A 22,836-nucleotide genomic window follows, 5' to 3' on the forward strand; every position below is an offset into this window, starting at 1 on the left:
CATCCTCTTTGGTCTTATGTCCTTGTCATGTTTAAGGTGGAGCTCAAGAACTGATAGAACAAATGAAGCTGGTGCCAGAGTTTGGCATGTTTGAGAGCCCCTGGTTTATTCTGGCTGAATGTTCCCTCTTCCCCTCTCCCTCAGCTGACAAAGTGGTCCCTACACAATGTGAGTCAGGCTTGCCATCACTTACATTTTGTATTCTGCTGTCTCTGCTTTCTCCGTGTCGGTGTTTTTGGATTGTTTGGTTGAGCTGCTTTTGCACTTCAGTGAGCATTTATCTTCTTGCTACCTACTCTATATGTGTGTGAACCACCATGGCATTGACACTGTTGAATCTAAATGTTGTTTTGGAAATGTGGAGCTGACCTGAATATTAAGGAAAATTCCTGAGCTAAAGCTGGAAGTAATTTGAAGAACAACTTAGATGTGGTGTACAGTGCTTAGCTGGTCATTTATGCCAGCAATGGGCTGGCCCAGTATTATGCTGCTGTTTAGGCTGTTAATACTCTCTACAGTCACAATCTGTCAGAACATCTATTTGTCAGAATATGTAATTGGGAGTTTCTGAGGGAATAACTTCAAATAAATGTTACAGCATTTTACTGGAATTTGGAAGACACTTTCTGTCACAAACAAAATAACTTTCTAACTTTTAACTATTACCCAGTTCCTGTTGCAAATGAAACAACCAAGGTGCAAATATAACCATTTCTTCCATTTAACAAGCGCCTTCAGCATGAAATCAGTGTTTCAGGAACCCTTGCACAGATCTGACTCTGCTCATTTCCTGTCAGTGTACTAATTGTATAAGTAGCAAAGGTTAATGTCCTTCTGAGTCAATAAAGCCACTTACTCTGGGTCCAGATTTCAGATCTGAAAAAAGATTGGGGGAAAAAATGTACTGGAATAATAAACTTGTGATTAAATTCTGAATCCAGTAAATTCTCTTTAGGCAAAATATTCAGGGAATTTTACTTATTGGTCTATTTTGTAGACCAGTGCTTTTTATTTCATTAAAACTCTAGTAGTTTATATCTGAACACTATGTAATAAGGTTTTGAAAATCTGTAGCATCAGAGCCAAGAATTATTCTGTAGCTCTTGCAATTGGTAGAATTCTTCTTCTGTCAAACAGACAGGATTTTACTTTCCATGTAATAGTTGTAGCACTGTCACATTCATGTACTTCAAGCTTAAAGAATGTTTTTTCTCTTTATGAGGGGTTTACAAAGAAAATCTGCAGTTCTTCGTAGTTTGACTGACAGTATCTCAGAATTATTTTAATATCTGGTTGTAAGAAATTGTCTATCCCCTGTTCAATGTCTCAGCAAAGACTGCTTAATAAGCAAATCCACTGGCATGCAGGCTACCTGGGATTTGGAATTTAATGTATGTTCCTTTTCCTGAAAGGCACATGTTAGTTGGAGATAGGTTGTAGAAATAACTTAATCAGGACTGCAGTTATTGGACAGAATTCCTGTGCCACTTCTATTTGGTCAAACTCAACTGATGTCAAACAATAATTCTATGCTGCTTTTACAGTGGGAGTTACATGACACCCAGCACAGAGGATGCCTCCCAAGAGTAAAAATATAGCACTGATATCAGAAGAGACAGAAAGAAAGAATTGTTTACAAAAGAAGATCTACTCTGTGTACATATGTGTGCATGTTCCATTGGAGCTGTAATTGCATGTTTTACTGGGCATGAACACTAAGGCTACTGGGGTTCCCTCTCAGGAACATGCATTTTATGGTACTTATAAATTATTTGTTTGCTGTTTCTAAAATAAGTGATTCTGCTACTTATTCAAGTGTTCTTTTCACTGCTCAAAAAATCAACAAATCAAAAAAATATCATTGTGCTATATTACAGTATTTTAATTTCTTCAGCTATATGTAACCTTCTGCAACATTTAATTCCTTTTCCATTCCCACACAATCATCACTTCAGCAATTGCATTTGTTCTTCTTAGATGTTTATGCATATTACTCATCTATATTCAAGAAAATCTTCAAATGTCCTCATATATATTTTCAAATCATTTGGGGATGTCTGTCTAGAAGCTGTCCTCCCTCCATTTCCCAAAAGAAGAATGCAGAGAAGATGACGCTTAATTTAACATATAATGAATTCCCATATTTCCTTCAACAAATAAAAGGCTTGTCATTTCATATATCAACTTCCAGCATCTTAGCTAGCATGCAGCTTGCTATACAAATGCATTTCAGCTGGATTGCTTTTAATCTGAGCTCTCTGGAAGGAAGGGAGAATTAAATCCTGTGATATTCTGTACAGACTCTCCACATGCTGTCTAAGGCCCACTCCTGGTAGTACAGGTCTGAGATGACTTTTACTGATTTTCCTAGCTTTCTCTGTCAAAACACAACTATATAACAAAATGCTCAGGAAAGAGATGAGTAAAAAAATCTTTCCAGTTTTATGGTGAATATTGGCTATATTCCTGATAGCAATTCCTGATAGACTGATTTTTTTCACCGTCTTTCCTGATAGAATTGCTCTACATAACATATTTAAGAGTTATAGGGTTTTTCTTATTCAGTGTATAGGCTGCAAATGTCAGGGCTAAAATATTGATTGGCATCTGAATATTATCATAAATGTACTGCTTTAGTAAATACAATCCAGTTTCCCCAAACAGATTAGCCTGGAACATTAGCCAACACCCAGTATTTGAGAGTTCATGTCTTCCTCCATGATTATTATTTTTTCACAATTTTGACAGGAATAAAAAGTTCAGTTGCATAGAAAGAAGCTCAAAATACCTATTTCAAATCTATTTATGTTCACCATTATTTGCACCCACTTCATTGTGCTATATTTTTTACCATTAAATGAGTGTATGGTTTGAAGATTTATAATGTAATTAATTATATGCAATTAATTTGCCGAATTCCAGGAATCCCACAACATTTATGCTTCTTTAGTATTCATTATAGTTGATCAGACACTGGAAATAGGCACCTGTTAGTTGTTAGTCTAACAGGTTCTTAAATATATATGCTTGACTTTGTGCAAACAATTTGTGTTTCTGATCATCTGTGGCCGTGTTCTCATGTGTAAAGTTCAGAGTGCTCGTGTAAATACTGAAGTATTTAACACACATTGGAATTTGTTCAACACTTTCAATTTTATCATGCCAACAAGAATTTTCTCTGATTAAGGAATAGGTAGTATTTGCTTAGTAAATGTAGTTGTGGCTATGCTGTGACTCTTAAAACACAAAAAACCCCTAAAACCAAACCAAAAATCCTCACAACTACAACAAATTCCAAAAAATTATTCGGAAATTTTCCTTCTGTGTTTTTTGAGAGATAGAAACTCTAGTTCTCCAGCTTGTCTCCAGTCCACATTCTGAGACTGCAGAATAAGTGGGACACAGTAATTGCTGATGGCCTTTCAGAGCAGCAATGGAAAATCTTTTTCTTCTGAATATTAAGTGCAATCTTTCACAAAGAGAGTGAAGTGCCCTTCTTAAGATGGTTTTGAGAATCAGTTGAATTACACAATATGGCAGCTGTGAAGAAATAGTATTTTAGACTGTTCTGGAATGCATGGTACTACATTGGATTCCTGGTCCAAAATTCCTAGTTGCTTTTCCATTTTTATTCCAAAGTCAGGCAAATTATTTGTTATTTAGCTGACAAGGACAGATCTGACGTAAATTGCTTAACTGGAGAACAGTTTTCACACAGAAGTGAACTAAGAGATGGAGAAGGATTTGCAAAAACTATTGTAATCTCACTCTGAATGAAGTGTGAATCTCTGAAACCAGAAAAATGTAGTCTCTTAAGCAGGACATCACAGGAACCCATTTCCAAACAGCCCAAGTAACCCAAAGACAAATCTAGTGTAGTGTTTAAGGTTTTAAATTTGGAAGCAATTTTTCTCATCCAATAGTGAAGTTATGTGAGTAGTAGGGAAATGTCAGTCCATCTTTCCTCAGCTAAAATAATTTTATCAGAATCACCATTGATGTGTCTTACCCATTATGTACTATTCCAGTATCTCAAAATATTCTGCACACATACAGCTATTAAATGTCTAATCACGCAGGCGTTGCCATTGTAGATTAAGACTATGATTATCATTTTCCATACATTCATATCTTTAAGCTTTAGCCATAATGATAGTTGTATTTGATGACTTGGAATCTAATAACAGCAAGAAAGATAATTCCAACAACTGTAAAGGTAGTTAATTGACTGCTAAGAAATATTTACAGGCTTTATGCAAGCTTAGTCAGCCAAGGAATGAACACAATTAATTGTGCACTGCCTTTTATTGTCTTCAGGCTTGAATAAATTATTAGAACAGAAGGGGAGCTGCACTTTCTATTCTTTAAGGTGCTGGTTTTCTTATAGCTTCAGCCCAGCAAAGATTTAGGTTTAAATTTGAAGAGAAGAAAAAGATGTAAGTGGATCTAAATAGGAAATCCAGAACTTGAATATTTTCCTGTTCAAAGCTTCAGAAACCTGAACTCCCCAGCTCTGTTCATGATTACTTTGCTCCTGGGGTACATCTGTGCTCCTGGTTCACCAGAGCTTCAGCAATTCCAGGTATAACCAAATAATTTTCCAGGTCCTGCTTATGCCCAGGTAGAATGCAGAAACTAGACAGATTATCACTGCAATCTCATAGGAGGTCGAGAAAATAGACAAGTTCTGTGCAATTCTCATACATGTTAAGAGGGTGTATATTATTTTTATTAAAATGTCATTGCAGCTCTTCTTATTTTAAAAGAAGTACCACACTTTATATAAAGTCTTTGTGATTAGAGTACATAAACTGTGGTATGCCAGAATCAAATCGTTGCATTTCCCATCATTCATTAGTGTGCTAAAAACATGAGCTCAGATGGGTTTATGCCACCCTGAGATATTAAATGGGAGATCTGTAGATCCAGAGGGAGCATACTGACTAGGATGCCTTTCTAGTGAGGAAAACTCTTAAGACTCTACTCCCTGTACCAAGCTCTGGCACTATATTTTCTATTTAACAGCCAGTGAATTACAAATAACTTGGCCCCTTATGTAACTTTTTATGAGTACCCATGATTGTATGCTTGTATGTATGCACACACAAATACATATACGTATGTTTATGTGAAAAACCCTACTCTACTGAAATTATTGGCCACCTTCAGCTTCAGTAGAATGATGATCTGAATCCATGTATTCCTTGCTGCACCTTTTTGCATGATTTACAAGCTGTGAACAATATATATTATGCATCTTTTTAATTAACTACATTGTTTTTCTGTTTTACAGAAAATAATACATTTTTCTAGGCTGAAATACAGTGTTTAGTAAAGAGTGGTGGTGGCAATTAGACTAAATATCTCACTAACAGCTTAACAATTTCAGCAGAAATTCGTCCATTGTGAATGAGTCAGAAAGGATCTGAAATCTAACTCTGACAAAAACTGATATTGTGTGCTAATATGAGATTTAAACTCTCTAATTTCACCCCAGAAAAAGCCCCTGAGAACATTTCAATAAATGCTCTCTGTTTGGGAAGTAGAGGGCCAATGAAGCACCTTGGATTTCCTGTGATTTTATGGCTTGATTGATGCAGGATTTTGTAGATGTTGTTAAACTAAACTATGTACATGTTGAGGAAGCACTGGGAATCAGCTCCCAATTCCATCAGCTTCCAGTTTCTTCTTTTGATTTCTTTAAAAAATAATTTTAAGCAAATATTCTTATGCCACTCTGCATCTCTAAGAAAGGAATGGTAAATTCCTTCCGTTTGAAAAAATATTTTGAATCAGGTTAATAAAAAGTGCTATGTAAGAGCTTTGAATTATTATTGTAATTTTAGAGATAATGAATGGCATCCTACAAAATAACTCAGTGTTACATGTAATACTAAATATTTTCTAACTTCTTAAGTTTGAATTGCTGTTCAGTTTCTAAGCCTAGACTGATGCTTTGTTTGAAACCTCTTTTGAAATAATTTCCACCTGTTTAAGGAATTTTGACTTTGCTGCAGACATGGCACAATAGTTGCATTATAGTGAGTTAGACTGCTTGTCAAATGCAAAACCCAGACTTTCATCTTCTTACAACTTTGTGCTAATGCTGTTCAACTATCTGTCAGTTAGATTGCTTCCTGTCACACAAACGGCAATAGACAAGTCTGCCTATCAGTTCTGTTCCTACAAATTTCCAAGTTTAAGGAACCAGGTTCAGTTTTAGGCATTATTTTAAGAGAATAAATTAATCAATGAAAAAAAAAATATATATTTTGGGTCACACAGTTTTATTTTCATTGCTTGAATAGCAGTTCACAAGTTCTCTGCTTGACAGAGTGTTGACTGAAACCCTCCTGAGCTATAACATCACATACCCTTGTGAACATCAGCAGAAGCAGACTTTTCCCATAAACACATGGAAAACATTTGGAGATGTGCTACATGTAAGTGTCACTACTCCAGATTTTGGGTGCTTACTCCACCAACTCCATAAAGAAGAATTATTCTCGTTGCAGAAATATCTCTGCTCATTTCTCCTTAGGCTGGACTGATTGCACTCAGTAAATGTGAATGGAGTTCCTGTTGTATTACTGAGACCAATAGATGAATTGCAATGTGAGAAAAATTTTCATGTATTCTTAAACATTTTATAATTCTGAAGGGAAACATTCCAATAACATGCTTTTGTCTGTTTTCCAATGGTAGCTATGTCTTAATCAGGTTTAGGTTTAGCGCCTCTGGAAAGTAGATGAAAGGCAAGCTGAATGCTTAGACTTAAACAGAAAAAACCAAGAGGTTATGACATAATTTTTCATTAAGAACATTTGCAATTAAATTTTGTGCACATGGATTTAATTAGGAAATTCTTAGTGCATGTAATGAGCAAGCTTTAGTCACATTATGGATAAACTGTCCTAAAAAAAAGTCAATCTTGATCTTTGTAAAAAATTGTTATATTTAAAAGAAATGCAAAATAGTCAAGGGATTTATATCTGCTGTTAAAAGAAACAATAAAAATGTTCATAATCACAGTTTTGTACATTAAAATGTCCATCAAAAGGAAAGAAAATCTGATAGTTTGACAATTTTATCTGCTGTTACTGCACTGGATTCATAATATGTAACATAGTATTTTGATTATGTTTTTTTTTTTAATCCAAAGATGACTGAAATCTTCCTTTCTGGGACTTAAGGGGAAGAAAGAGAGAGATTTAACATCTGAAAATGCATCTGTAGTATCTAGTTGAAAAACATAGGACATAGATCAAAAGTGGTAAATATTGTTTTACAAAGAACACCAAGAGACTCCATAATAGAAATAAAAGATTCCATTTTGGTTATGCTTTAAGCAACATTGCTATCACTTTATTCTGCAAAATTTTTATATAATGCAGCAAAAATCCTTTCTTTGAAAACAGAGCGAAATTCAACAGGAACCGAACTCTTAATGTCCTTGTTATTTTTTCATTCTAGGGGTAAGAGTATTGGACATGACATAGATTTTTTGATCACCAATCCAGGACCAAGAGAAGATGATGAACTTCTGCATAAAGTTATTGACTTATGGAAGAAGGAGGTATGAACGAAAAAACACTTGGCCAAAAGACGTGTTCTAATTCCACTGAATTAAGCCTATATACCACTTAAAGAATGTCATACTCCTTTTTAAAGCTGACTGCAATATTTTGGAGCAGGATATTGCTCTATTTGTTACTAACTGTGATGATCTAGGTGCATCCTTGAGCTCCAAATGCTAAAGCTGATGGTTATATCAGAAGCGCACACACATTCTGTAGTATCTTACCCTAAGAATACGCAGCTAGTCAGAGGTGAGAAATCAAGCTAGGTAGAACTTGAGAGAAAATTGTTATACTTTGGAAAAACTGTCTCTTTTTTAAATTTTTCCTTGAGGTTTTCCCAGGGGAAGCTGCTCCAGGGAGATACAGCTTTAAGTGTGGTGGATTTGGGTGACCTCATGGTGGGCAGTGAGCAAGTCTGAAACGTAGGCACCAAAGCTCTGGAATTCTGGCTTCCTTTCAGTCCATTAATTAGCAATTTTCCCAGCTTCCACTGAAATACTGAAAAATTGATGTTATTTTCCATGATGTTTGTGTTTGGAAGAATGCACACATCTTCAAGGTCCTTTCCAACTCAAACTGCTAGATGATTGTGTCATTTCATGGAGGAATTGCTCATCTAAGTGATGGATTTCTGGTTGTTTTGTTGGGCTTTTTTTTGTTTTGGGTTGTTTGTTTGTTTGTTTGTTTTTCTATCCAGCTCTTCAGTTTCCAGCAGCTTTAAAGTTGGAAGTGTCTCAGTTATAACAGGTGCAGGTAGCTAAAATATTCCTGGTCAGGAAAATACACTGTGTTGGGGAAAAAAACATTTTGTTTTTCTTCTACTTTTCTAGCCAGCTGAATTATTTTTCAACATTTACTACTAGCACTGTTCAAAGAAATGGAGTACATTTCAACAAGTAAAAGGCCAACACCCTGAGGTGAATTGCCAAGTGCCTCCTGCTAAGTCAAGTTAGCTTTCAGTGCAGACAGGCTGCAGAGAATTCTTTTGAATTGGTTCTTGAGCTGCATACTTTAATTAACGTATAATGGGTTAACACATGAAAGATCAAAACATCCAACTGCAGAAAAGCTTATGTGACGGTATGAAGTTATCTGTTTCAAGGTGGTCAAAATCTTCTGGCTGGTTTTAATGGAAGGGCTTCAAACTTGTTTTTTTTTTCCTGGTAAAATGCAACATTAGCTGAATTCCTCTTCCAGTTGATTTTTGGTCTTTGAAGTGTTAACAGACTATTATTAATTTTTTAGATTTTTCTCATTTCTCTGTGGAAGCTGTATGTGTTGGAGTAGATTGATAGCAGGTACTATTTAGTCAAAAGCAATGAAGCCATGACAATTAATGAATGCTGAGGAAATACTCTATTTTTATCATTTTATTATTAATGTAAAAGTTCTTTCATGGTTATTATATTCTCTTTACTATGAGAAAAGTTGCCTTTCTTATTAGAAGGTGTCTTTTTCCTTTCTTACATACACTTGAATCCTAGGAAACCATATATGGATCCTCCCAAAATCATGTTTATTATAGTAGAGCAGAAGGGAAAAGTGGCAACAGACCAAGGCCTGCCCTGAGTGCAGCCTCTCACTCTTTCTTTTCCACTTACATTACTGAGAAAAATGGCTGTGATCTGAGAAGTCTGACAAGTATTGGAGTTTTTCAGTTCACTTTGAGCTGCTTGCATTAAAAGGAATTGAAAGGAAAGAAATTGAAAATTAATTGTTCTTACTGATTTTCTTGTTAAGGGGGTTATTTGGCAGGAAGGAGTGTGGGCAGAGTATGGGAGGTCAAGGGTGGCCAAGAGTTTGATAAAAGGATTAAGGTTCCTCTAAAAATCCCAACATGAAGAACATGTCACAAGCACAATGGCATAGAAACCAAACCCAAAGAAGCTGGGTATAGTTTAAATCTATGGAAAATTGTTTCCTGTGTTCTGTTTGTCCTCTAGATTTTTCATGGTTTATACTACTAGTTACACTACCTGTCTACTGTGGCATTTGTAATATAGAGGCTTTTACTGGCACTACTGAAAAACAAGCTGCCAGCAAAATCAAAATGCAAAAAAGAAAGAGGGGATTTATACACCTCCTGCCTTTTTATTATCTTTGATTTCTAAGGGAGAGGGGAGGACAGGAAAAAAACCCAAATAAAGCACTTTTTAACTTTTTGTAGTAGTCTGCTTCACAGCTTGCCACTTTTGTGCTACTGCTTCTAAGCCCAAATTAATCGATGTACATCACAGAGGTCATGATGTTGACTTCCTTTGACAGCTCAGAGTGAAAGATTCCACAATGTTTAACTTCTAAATTATGGACCACAGCTTTAAATAGTTTAAAGGGCCTTTTTCTTATCTGAAAAGTTTTGTGTTCCAAGATCCTTCCATTGAAAGCTGCTGAAAATGAAGTAGCTAAATCAGCACCATCGTGCTCTTTCATGCAGCATCACCAGGGATGAACGGGCTGAGGAACAGAGAACACAAAGTCTTCAAAGCAGAGTGGCAAAATGGAAAAGCTGTGATGCAGTATACAGGTTATGGTCTTAATGGTTCCAAAAAGCCTCATAAAGAAAGTAGGAAATTACTTCTGTGGGTTAGAGCTGGAAAGTCTGTGGGCAAACAGGCTCAGCCATCTGTGTCGATGTAGCTTCATTCACATACTGCGAAAAAATGCTTTCATTTTTTTGCTGAAAACCTATGTAGCTATATTTAGTTGTGTTCCTGTTATAAACATACTTTCAGCAATGGAAGAGATACTGCTACTACAGGCACTCCTGCACTCTTTGGTTTTCCCCTTTGTAATCATGTAAGTTTAATGTTGCATTTTTCTTTCGGCTTTAGGAAAATGAGTGATGGAGGTGCCTGCCTGTGCTTACCTATTTTAATATATTACTGGTCTGATTTAAACTCTAGTATTCACCCTTGATGAGGTGATCAGGAAGGGAATGGTTTGATGTCCCATTAAAGAGGTGAGGAGCAAGTAATATTTCTTCTTTTGCTGGAAACAGATTTTTGGAAACAGGGTTCACAGGAAAGCCACACATTCATTATTAAGTGACAGTGCTGGATTTTGCCAGCAACAAAACCTGTTTCTAAGACAAGACACAGAAATGATTAAGAAGCCAGAGGAAAGAACCTTTTGCTTCAGATGAAAGAGTGCATAAGGATGCAGAGCTCCTTTGTGAACACATTGTCTCAGCTTTCTTTGCAATGCATTATGATTTTTTTTTGTTTCATTCTGACATAGATGAGGAAATTCTTACCTAAAATAGATTATTGCAAGATGGTTAGAGCCCTGAACATGAGAGATCTTGACTTAAATTTCTTTAGAGAGAGTATAGGGCTGAATCTGATTATCCTGCTTGTGAGGTTATTGTATAAAGTAGGCCGTAGTGTTGAATTTCCTGCTATGTTCCAAGTGAAGATCCAGGCAATAGTGGCATTTCTTAAGACGTGTAATCTTTCTGGGGTGTGTGGTATAGCTGTATGTGGGTGAGTAGGTACTCGTAAGTCCCTGTCTGTCTCTTTATGTTGCTCAGCAGTGCAGAGCTCATGGCATAGAGCAGTAAACACCTTCATTCATGGATTCCAGTGCTGACCTGTCCATTGCTGTCAAAGCCTGGCTGCTCCAGACACGCTCAGAAATGGATCATTCCAACACACAGGGCACTTCAAGATGAAAAAGGGACCAAGGCAGCTGCATGATTATGCAGCAGCTGCCGAGTTTTGCATTGCTGATCAAACCTTTGGTGCCATTTTCTAATGATTTCTTATCCTACAAGGCCTGACTTCTCCCAGGCATCAGTTCCTTTAGTTCTTCCTTTATTTATTCTTGTATTCCTTTATTCCTATTTAGCTTTATAGAATTCCATCTGTCTCATCTAGGTTGAGATTTTTCCAAATTAACATACTACATCCTATTTTGGGTTAGATATAGGAATTTCACTGAAAAAAAAAGAACCCAAATTTCTCTTTATTAAACTATCTCAGAAGCAAATTTAGAGCAACAAAATATACATTTCAGAAGAATATATTGGACTACATTTTCAGATGACATAAAATGACCCTACTTAACTTTAATAGAATTAATCCAGCTAGCAACAATTACAAATAATGACAGCATGTAATACTAAAGATATAGAATAGGATTCCATTTCATTAAAAATGACTGAGAATGCTAGTGACCATATTTGATGGATTTTTCAGTGATTGATTTAATAGTTTTCTAAGAAGTTGTACTTTTCCTCAGTTTGAACATGGATTTACTCCAATATCAATGCTATTGATGTGCCAGCACTCAGCATATTTAAGTAAAATTGTGCAGTCATTCTAAAAATGGAAAATTGTTGAGGGTCTTAACATAACTGTCCTAAAAATGCATTTAGTTTTGATGGTGTTGTAAATTTGAGAAATTAAAGTGCCCACTTTAAAAGTTGATTGTGTAAACAAGACCTACAGCACTTTATGATGCTGTATAGATCAATCTGAAATGTGCAAAGAACTGCAGATTCCCGGGCATGGAGTAATGAGAAGGCTGCAGCTAGAAGTGGCCAGAACTTCACACAATCTTCACAGCTGACTGCCCCTTCAGGCAATGCTTTTTCCAAGTGTGCCTAAGTGCCATTTCACCTTTACTTCTTGGGGTGATGGTGACGTCTAATTATACCAGGTTATTTGGAAACACTATCCCAATGCATATGACCTAGGCTTTGGCTCCTATTTAATGGTGATACCCTGACTTCTGGTATATACTATGTAGTCTCCCAAATCTCCAAGAGCAAAAAGAAAAATGAAGAAAAGATGAGAAAGTACTGCGAAGTAGATAACAGATTTTTATAGAAAGTGGGAGGAATATTGGTGCTTAATCGAAGTGTGAAGTCATCACATTAATGGTCAATGATTTATGATATTAAAATTATTTTTATTAGCATTAAAAACAACAAAATTAACCTGAAGGGAGGATAGTTTCATCAAAAAAGAGCAGGAAAATAAGCAGTTATGCATTAACATTCAACAGCTGTTTTGAGTCTATATTTGGAAAGAGCAAGCATCAGTGCCTCATGACATTGGGGTAAAATTAAGAAAAAATTGCTGTTTTAAAGATAGATGTTACAGAGCACCTGCTAAATTTAAGCATTTTAAAATCAGCAGACATGGAAACTAGTAATCCAAGATAAAAAGTTATATAAGGAGTTTTCTCATATTCTCAGTATAAATCATCATAATAAGGAAAAATTCCTAACAAGTGAAAGAATGACAATTCAAATAAAATAGTTATCATTGAAAAGGATGACTCATTGACCCACTAAAAAGCCTGTAACTGATTTCCAGTAAAATAATTGGATTGTTAATTTGGAACTATCATCAACAAAAACTGGAGGCTAAAATTGTAATAATACCTATCAGAGTCTCTTCATGGAAATCATATCTTGTTAAGCGTTTTTGTTATGTTTTTTTTTTTTTTTTATGCCAGAACTATAGCTCTGAGTGATAAAAGTAGTTGTATTACTATATAGTAATATATAGTAATATATATACACATAAATATATATATATACATGGTAATTACTATAGGGTCTGGTCATGCCCCTTCCCTCTTTACTAAAGATTACTATATAGTAATACTATATAGTAATTACTATATAGTATTACTATATAGTAATATATAGTATTACTATATAGTAATTATATAGTATTACTATATAGTAATATATAGTAATATATATACACATAAATATATATATATATACATGGTAATGTATCTATATATATACTTAATACTCAAGGCATTTAAGATATTGTCATGCAAAGTTGCCTCACCTGCACTAAATAAAAGAAATAATCAAAATCTGTTTTTTAATACTGAGGTGTTTTTCCAAAAATCAGTTCATTGTCACCTGGGACGTTAAGTGGTCTTATCTGGAGACTATTTGTCTTGGTTTTGGCCCAGATCAGAGGGAAGGGGCATGACCAGACCCTAACGTTATTCCATGCCACTTTCTGTCATTGACAGGAATGGGGGAAAGGGACTTTCTCTCTTCCTAGAAGAAGAATGTTCCTTCCAATGGGAGGAAGTGTGGTAGTTGAAATGGTCTGGTATTTTACATGTAAATCGCTTCTTTGTCTTATACCTTTTGTTATTAATATTGCTGCTGTTACTGTTTGTTTTCTCACCTCTTTGCTGTTTCCAGGAAATTGTTCTTAGTCCATGATCTTTGCTTTTGTGTTTTCAGTTGTGGGTGGGGAGGAGGGGGAAACGAGGAATGGTTTTAGCCTGGCTATTAAATGGGACAATGCCATTCCTAAACTACAACACCATTGTAGTTAACAATTGACAGCCATCAAATAAATCCACTTCTAGACTCTCTCAGTTTAACATCACAATTTTAAAAAGCCCTTAATCCAGAGGAAGGAGAATGCATAAACATTTGAGTGATTTCAAAGCAGAAACAATAATTGATCCAAGGATCTAAAGAAATGGGCATTCCCTCTGAGCAAAAAACATGGTCAGGGATCTTATGTGTCTCTGGAGACTCCAGACCTTGTCACAAGGAAATCTCTTGCAACAGGTACAGTCCAAGTGGAATATTCCACTTTGGAATCTGTCAGCAAGACTATGCACTGGACTAATCTTTTTTTTCTAGATGTCTGCCACATGGGAACATATCAATCCTTACTTAGAAATATCTGATGATGTTAACTAGAAAAAGGCTTAGGAGAAAAGGAGGGAGAAGAATTACAAATACTATCTCTTTAGTACAGGGCAGGAGCTCACTACTGTCAGGTATCTACCACTGCAGATTTCCCTCAAATATTTTTCCAAAATCTAAAGCTTTTTCATGTCTCTCCTTAGCGCAGATTTGGCCTGGCACAGTTCCTTGTTTACTGAAATTACATTTCACATGAGTTTTTAAGACAACTATCTAGAAACTCTGGAATGACAGTAAAACCGGTTCAGCAATTCAATGTGAACAATATCTTCTCTTTAGGGCTTACTCCTTTATTGTGATATCGTTGAATCAACATTTGTAAAGGAACAGCTGCCAAGCAGAAAAGTTGATGCCATGGATCATTTTCAGAAGTGTTTTGCAATTTTAAAATTGTATCAGCCAAGAGTAGACAGCAGCACTTGCAGCACATCAGAAAAATTGGCAATGGCAGAAGTCAAAGACTGGAAGGCAATCCGTGTGGATCTGGTGATAACCCCCTTTGAACAATACGCATACGCTCTGTTAGGCTGGACAGGCTCCAGGGTAAGTGACCACAACAGTATGTGTTTTCTAAGCATTGCAAACACATTTTTGTTGTTGCAGGACTATTCAGAGTTCATGGATTTTTTAAAAAAAACCTATTCCTGATGTCCACACATCACATTTCATGCTGTCATCCACCCCTGATCATGGGTTGGAGCTGATGAATTCATCACTAAGATTTATGGATGTCTCTCTAGGAGAGTTAAGACCTATTTTCCTTGAAGCTTAGTGTTTAGGTTTATGAACTGGAGAGCTAGGTTTTTGGTCAGTTGTGTTGTCTTTTTACATCATGATTCTGTTAAGAAGCAGTTTAAATGGTTACTGAGTAGAGAGAGAATTTGGAAAGTGTCACATAATTTTACAGGAAATTAAACATTTGAGGAAGAGATGTTCTGAATTGGAACTTAATTTGTTTTGTAGGAAACTGAAAATGATTTGACTTCTTTCTTTTTGGATTAGATAAAATATTTTGTTTCAGTTGCATTTTAATTGACTCTTTTAAATTGTAAAAAAATGGAAAAAAATTAAAATTAGACATTAGATTTGGACTAGAATAAAATATATTTTGATTTATGTTTTAAAAAGAAAACTTTAAATGATGGCTACTTTCACAATAGACACTAGTTAGCTGGCATAATATTAAAAAGTACACTATTTTCAAAAAAAAATTTCTACCTAATGCAAACTCTAAACTCAAATGATTAATCTCTCCAGGCAGAATTATTTTTCTATCTGTTCTACATGCTTGCCTTCTGATGTTCATTTTTTCAGGAGTGTTTACATGGTACAATGGAGATCTCCTGAGCCTGCTCTGAATTATCTTTTTGATGTGCTGGAAGCAGTACTGGTGCCTTGCCAATCTGTTCTGCTCAGGTTAATTGGAACCAGGATGGTTTAGACCAGGCAAAATGTTGAAATTGATGTGCTCTCCTGTAGAGCTTATGAGTTACTTCAGTCCCTCTTTTGAGATAACAAAATGTATTTATTTGGACTTTGGATTAAGTTCTGCAGACTTTGAGGTCCTTCCTTATCCTGGAAGTGTTTGGCAACTTAAAAGCCCTTCTCTCAACTCTGTAGATTGGTGTCTACACTAAAAACACACAGTGTGAGGCCCTTTGGATGAGTAGGCAATGACTCCATTTTTCTCTGCCTCACTGAGCTCCTGCTCCCTGTTGAGCTAATTCACCTGCAGACTGTGGGAGCCCATCACGGGTTTACCTTCTTATACAGTGCCCAGCTGCTCTCAGAGTAACCGACTGAAATGATGGACGATTCCCTATCAAAACATTTCCTTTCAGATTGATTTTATCAGACTATATTCCTTTAATAGAGGTTATTTTTACTCCTTAGTTTATTATTTGGTTTGGTGTTAAAAAGTGAAAAGGATAAAAATTATGGTTTGTGCATATGTTTGATATTTGCTATATCTTTGACAGCAATTTGGACGTGATCTGAGGAGATATGCTACACATGAAAGGAAGATGGTATTGGATAACCATGCATTATATGACAGAAGAAAGGTACTGTTTTTTCTCAGAAATAAAGCTAATGTGTTTTTATTTCAGAGTGTGCATTTCCAGTAAATTTTTTTTAGCTTGGTTATCTGTTTGGTGGTAAAACTGTTCCACTTTCACATATTCCTTCACTGGAACAGCCTGATTAAATCTGAACAAGTCGGGAAATCCTTATTTTTTAATTTTTTTTTCAATTGTGAGGTAATTCCTGAAATATAACAAGAAACACAGATTAGACATTTACATTTGATAGGAACTGTGCAGCCTTCACAAAACTGAGAACAACCCATCTGTGAGTGTTTGAAAAAGGTACTTCACTGTCCCATTTCAGAAGGAGAGATCATTTCTGTGTCCTCAGCACACTTCCAACTCATACTGGTCTGACAGTGCAAAGGAAGAGGGGATATTGAGGCTCCGTTAGAAGGCTTGAGGAAGTTTTTGCAGGGTATGACACTAAGTAGGGATTAGGGATCATCCTGCTTTTAAAGGCCTGCAATCAGAAGTCTGTGTGGAATTTTGTTTAGTCAGGCTTGGCAGCCTGGGGAGTAATTGGTATAATTTCTGGTACAAAGGCTCTTGGCTGCACTCATACTGATCTCTGCATTTATCTGGCTTAATGTCTGTATTTGTATTAGGCCATTTAAATAATAAGCAAAAATCAATACTGAAGATGCTTATTGATGTCATTATAGGGAAAGGCAAAAGTACCACGTCAAGATTTTACATTAATCTTTCCTATATATTCTTTATAGAATGGAGACTGCTTTTAGCAACCCTACTTGCATGCTGTATTGTCTCATTGTTCTTTCTAAGATGCAGGAGTCATCTAAGCCATGACTCATTTCAGCTGTCTCCATATGTGCTTGTCAGGTCCAGATGCTGCTATGGCATCCTCAGTTCACATGGAAACCTGGGGAAATTATTGGGCTAATTATCCATTTAGTCAGATATCCTGTCGCCAGCAATTGTCAATACTAAATGCTTCAGAAGAAAACATAAAATCAATGGAAGATAAATATGCTATCATGTGTCTAAAGAAGATGTTTCTTCACAGACTCAGGGATTATGTCAGTGTATTTCTTCCTGTCTTTTAGATTTTGAAAGTACTCAAAATATGAACTCTTTTCCTCAACATAATATGGTTGGTGTTATTATCTGCAAGTTAATATGTGCTCTGTTCAATAGATCTTTTGGGTGTAACAGAAAATGGCACTAGGGAAAACCAAAGCATTTGTGGAACGCCAGTGTTGTTTTTTGTATGCAGCAAAATTTGCTTGCTTGGTGTATGAGTATGTATTATTATATCTGCTGCTTTTATTCAGAGCCCTGAGGCTTTGCAGGATGCAAATGGATAGGGATGCAAAATGGACACTGTTCTTTCATGAACAACATGAATCAGTATTCTTGATTATGTTTAGGCTTTATAACTGACATACCATTAAAATCTTCCTGGGGAAAAAAAAAGTGAGTTTCCATGTGTTTTTGACTGGATTAGTCAGGATGATTCACAGATAAATGGTGAGTTTATTTTCACAGTGTCCTCTGGGAAGAAAGATGTTCTTGTCAGCCCAAATTTTCAAGTAAAGAGCTGAGGCAGAGAAAGATTTAAGGTCTTAAACATCCATTGATTTCCACGGCCCTGCATTTGCACTGTCTGGCATTGTTTCTCCTGTTGAGTATCTGCCTTGGAAATTTGAAAAATACAAAGAATGTGCATACCCGTGTTGTGGTTCCCCAAAGCATCAGCTGTAACTGTAACTTAAACTTCAGACCTTCCACATGTCTGAGTCTCAACTTCCATTTCCTCAGTTCCTCAGCTGTACTGCCCAAAACTGAAGAAATGAACCTAAAGAGAGGGCTGAGAAGCAAAACTCAGAAAATTTTCCTTATTCCTTTTCATGAGGCAGGGGTTCTTTAGAAAGGCAAAGAAGAAGAACCAGCAAACCAAAAACCAAACTGAATGAAACCCAAAACACCCAGACCAAATCTTCAGGGAAAATTTCAACTGTTTTGGCCACTAGATCCTTAATCTATGATTTCCATATAATAAATTAGGCACATGACTGAGTCAGCTGTCCCTTTCAGGGAGGGACTTTGCATTCAAATGTCTACCTGCCATCACCCCCTTGTCCCCCAATATCTAGGTCTGCCATTTCTCATTTAATCCCAAACACAGCTAGTTTGCTTCCAAATTTTGCTTTTTTGCTGTAAACCACAGATGCACTGCAGATTTCAAACACAAGAAGTTGTGTTAATATGTTGACACAGCAGAATGCTGTTCTTGTTTCTGCTGTAGTCTCAGAAATAGCTAAATTACATTAGCTGACTTTTTCCACAAAGAAAGAAACTTCTAAGGCAGATATACAATATGAAATATTTCTGACCAGGCAGCACTGAATTTATAATCTGCTTAACAGAGGTTTCTTTTTCAAGTAATGTTATTCTAACAAGAAGCAGGGAGATGACTCTCTGGCAAGTATACTAGTATTTATAACCTAATGTGTTAAATTAAAATATATTTCAAAATTATTTTTAATGTTAAAATTTTGTATTTATTCCCACAAATGACAGTTTGAACAAAAGCCTTCCATACTGCCACCCAGTGTGTAATAAGATCAGAAATGTGCAGAATACAGCAATGATGTCTGCTTGTGAAATCTGATGGCCCATAGTGGAAGAGGAGAAGTTTGAAGTACGTTGTGTGACTGCCAAGTTTGATTCATTTTTAGGGTCATCAGAGTTGTAAGCTTAAAATAAGTGATAAAAATAATTTGTAATTTTATACAAGGGAACATATGCCCAAATTGTAAAATGTTTAAGTTGGTTTGTTGGTTATTTTTACATTAAACTATGAAGAGCAGAGAATCTACTTTATTGCAATCCTAGTGCTTTTCTTTTAAAATTATTTGACTCGTAGGGAACAATAAAACATGGATATTTTATCTGTACTGGCTCATAAAATTGGATTGGAACATGAACACTTATTTCATAAGTATACTTCTCTTTGTGAGAGGAAATCTTCCTTAAAAAAAAAAAATCAGGAAGCAGGTATTCCTTGTGCAAGCTGCTCAAGATCCCTCAACACAACCTTAATTAAGGTTAATTAGGCACCATATGTGGAAACTGAAACACATATTTTCCATATTTCTCTCCCTGTCTGATGAAGAGAGGTTATCTTACAGCACTGGCTCTGTCCAGGCAGAGAAATCTTCACACACAACTCTAACAGTCACTGGGGTATTGACTGGGGTATAATTTGGGAGCCGGACCAAATCCTTTTTGCTTCTTTTTATTTTATTAGTCTGTGTGTACAGCAAAAGGGATAAGAAGATCAGGTAGAGTCAAACTATTTCTTGATCCTGCTGAAGACCAAGTCCTTTCCTTAAAAACCACTTGCGTGTCATAATTTAAATTTTTTCAAGTCATTATAAGAAGTTAATAAACCATGCTCTAGCAAATATTATTTGCTCTTATTAATTTTCTGTTTGGTGGAATGTAACTGTGCTTGTAAGAGAATGTCATTCATTACAAAAGAAAACAATTTCCTGATTTGCTCTACATTTCAATGTATAATTCAGTATACTTTATTCTTCTATATTAATATTTATCAGCCCTTTGGCACAGATGCTTGCACTGTGGCCCACTGCTTGAAATGTGATGTGTGTCACAGAATCCCAGATTCCAGCGTTCAAAGGGTTGCAGCAGGAGAGAGTCCTGCTTACTTTAATGTATTTCCAAAGGGATTCTGCCAGGAATTGGGAGCATTAACGCAGCAGTTAGGAATCAATTACATAGCTTTGCAGATGGGAACAAAAGGAAGAGAAATTTTCTCCAGGGACTCGTTACAAAGTTACACTGTGAAATTATTCCTCAGCCTTGATTTACTTTTTTTTTCTTTCTAGTATGAATCTTTTTCATATATTTGTTGGTTGTGGAAGACATTGTGTAATTATCAAACTAATGATTTTTTTCAGTTCAGTAATAAGAAGAGCATTTTGTAGATCTTCCTTTCGTAGGAAAATTGTGGCCAAAAAAATTTTAAATTTGCAACCAATTATCAGTCAGCCTCTTTTACATGAAAAGATGAGTGTATGTCCAAATCCATCTGACTGTAGAACTGTGTACTAAAGGTATGGAAATGAGCACTTGTATATACCAACCTGAGGTATGTAGTTCCTGTGATTTACACCAGCTGGAGGTCAAACCTTACTGTGATCCCCACTCTTACAGAATGGAGTTCATTGATCAGTCACGGGGAAGAAAGGGAAGTTGTACATTCCCCATGCCCTATGGTATTATTGCTCTACAAATGGCATGACATTTTTATGAATAGGCAAATAAAATTCTCATTGTAAAAATTTCCCTATTCATGAATGAACAAGCTTTCTAATAAAAATAGAAATGGTTTTGCAAAAAAAAAATAAATATTTTTTCGCTATGAAGTGTAAGTCACATCAGCTGAACAGCCTCTTCCATAGGAAAATTAAGGTCCTTAGTCTGTAGATCAGGACATCAACAGTTGTTTTGATACTCTGTGTTGGGTTAGGGGGCAATTATTCCTTAACGCACAATAAAAAAATTTTGAGTACAAATGTGCATTGTCTCTGGACAGTGATGTGCATACTAGGACATTGTTGAAAAGTTTTGACAACGTCCTGACAGCTTTTTACCGGGGTGAAATGGAGAGAAATCTAGTGGCTCTAACTAAAGAAGATATAGCTCCAAAGTCTGTTTTATTTTTAAGTATCTGTCTTTTAGATCAGCAATAACCATATGTTTATAGGAAAATGCAAGAAATGTGTGATTTACTTTCTCTTAATGTTTTATTATTTTGAAAGTAATTTTTAAAGTGGCTGGAAAACCACAGGATTTCAATTCTTAAAATAGAATAGTCCTTGTGCTATGAATGCCCTTTTTCCATAGCAGCAACCCAAAATAAGATTCAGGAGCTACAGAGGTTGTTGGTGGCTTTACCAACTCTGGTGCTGTTAGCTGGAGTAGAATATCTTCCCATGCAGAATGGCCCTGTGGAGAGCATCTGAAGCTGGACTCTGTTACTGGATTTTTGCGCTGGCTGCTAGAATGACAAGGTTGCAGGCAGCCAAAGGGTCACGTACTAGGTCAGATGTGACATCAGAGAGCACAGTCAACTTTCAGGCTGTCATGTTCTCTATTCTGTGAATGTTTTCTGATCCCTCTTGTAATCCTAATTTGACTAGTGAAAAGGCAGCATGAGAAAGAATTTAGCATTTGACATTTAGCATGAAGGGATGATTGTGTGAGTTTAAGTGTCTACACATTGTTGTGACACAGGCTAAGGAAGGAGGATGGTCCAGAGGTTCGACTTTTAGCTTGCAGTTTGTGTCACTCTGTAGCCAAATTTTCTCTGTAGTTTTAAGCAGGTCATTTAGCCTTCCTTGGTCTCACTTCCCAGCAGTAAAACCTAGCTCCCATGATGGAAATGTGCAGTAATGGTAAGTAGTTAACCACTGAAGAAAAAGCTATTGCAATTTAATGAAGAATTTTGATCACCCAGTGTTTTGTCTTTCTCTATAACTGGAAGTGAGAACAAAGGTTTAATGCAGAATTTTGATTATTCAAAATTTGCTTGGTCTCTTAGAGGGAAAGTCAAAATGTTGGCACTTTCTGCTAAAGGAATTTCTTTCTAAATCCTGGCTTTGTAAACAATCCATGGATCAGACTGTTCCAAAGCTCCAAAGCTCACACAGCTCTTGGGGCTGCAGGCTCTGAGGCATTTGCTTGGGTGGCTGCTCCAGGAGAAAATGAGCTCTGGGGACCCTGGCTCTGAAGTACCTAAAATGGCTTATTTGAGCTCAGGCTCCCAGTAGCCTGTCAGGCAGGTTATTGAGAAGATGTGCAAGCTGACAGGAGCTCAAATAGGCTTAGATTTTTTTTGAAGTGCCTGGTAAACTAGATTCTATTGGTTTGTGACATTTTTTCAGGGCAGTATTGTGATAATTACATCATTTTCATTGCACACCTGGGATAAATGAGTAGGAAAATTCCAACAAAGTAAAATTCGTTAGTGTTTTGCTGATTAGATCTGTTCAAAAGGCAATGTGATATTATTTTTGTGTGACTATACATGTGTTAGGTAGAAATACTGTTCCCTAGAACTCTCTCTTGTCTGGGAATCCTGGGAAGTTGCATTCTAGTGATTTTTAGCCAGCCAAATCCATATACCATCTTTCTCAGTAGAGCTTGCTGTGAGGATAGCCCAAACTTAATTAAAGAAGATGCTTTTGAAAGATCTACTGTTCTGTGCAAAACCCAGCCCTACCACTTATACTGTGGATGAATATAACTTTTTAAAATGCAGGATTTATCAGCCTTTTCCACCATTGTTTCCTAAATAAACTTCCTTATCTGAATTAATTAATAATTGGCACCATTTCCAAATACTTCAGAATCCATAGGAAAATAAACATCTTTTTGTTTGTTTTTACATTTTGGTAACAATTTGGAAACTATTCCTTGG

At 36.1% G+C, this 22,836-nt stretch overlaps 1 protein-coding gene across 1 annotated transcript in view; it reads left to right on the plus strand.

The window, feature by feature from the left end:
- The window catches only part of DNTT (DNA nucleotidylexotransferase), an 81,082-nt gene that overhangs the window by 44,221 nt on the left and 14,025 nt on the right, over positions 1-22,836 (plus strand). The window contains exons 8-10 of the mRNA XM_058841619.1: positions 7,474-7,576; positions 14,560-14,823; positions 16,260-16,343. Coding sequence (XP_058697602.1) covers positions 7,474-7,576; positions 14,560-14,823; positions 16,260-16,343 — 451 coding nt within the window. The remainder of the gene's footprint in view (positions 1-7,473; positions 7,577-14,559; positions 14,824-16,259; positions 16,344-22,836) is intronic.

Source organism: Poecile atricapillus, chromosome 6 (assembly GCF_030490865.1).
Source record: "Poecile atricapillus isolate bPoeAtr1 chromosome 6, bPoeAtr1.hap1, whole genome shotgun sequence".
Lineage (NCBI taxonomy): Eukaryota > Metazoa > Chordata > Aves > Passeriformes > Paridae > Poecile > Poecile atricapillus.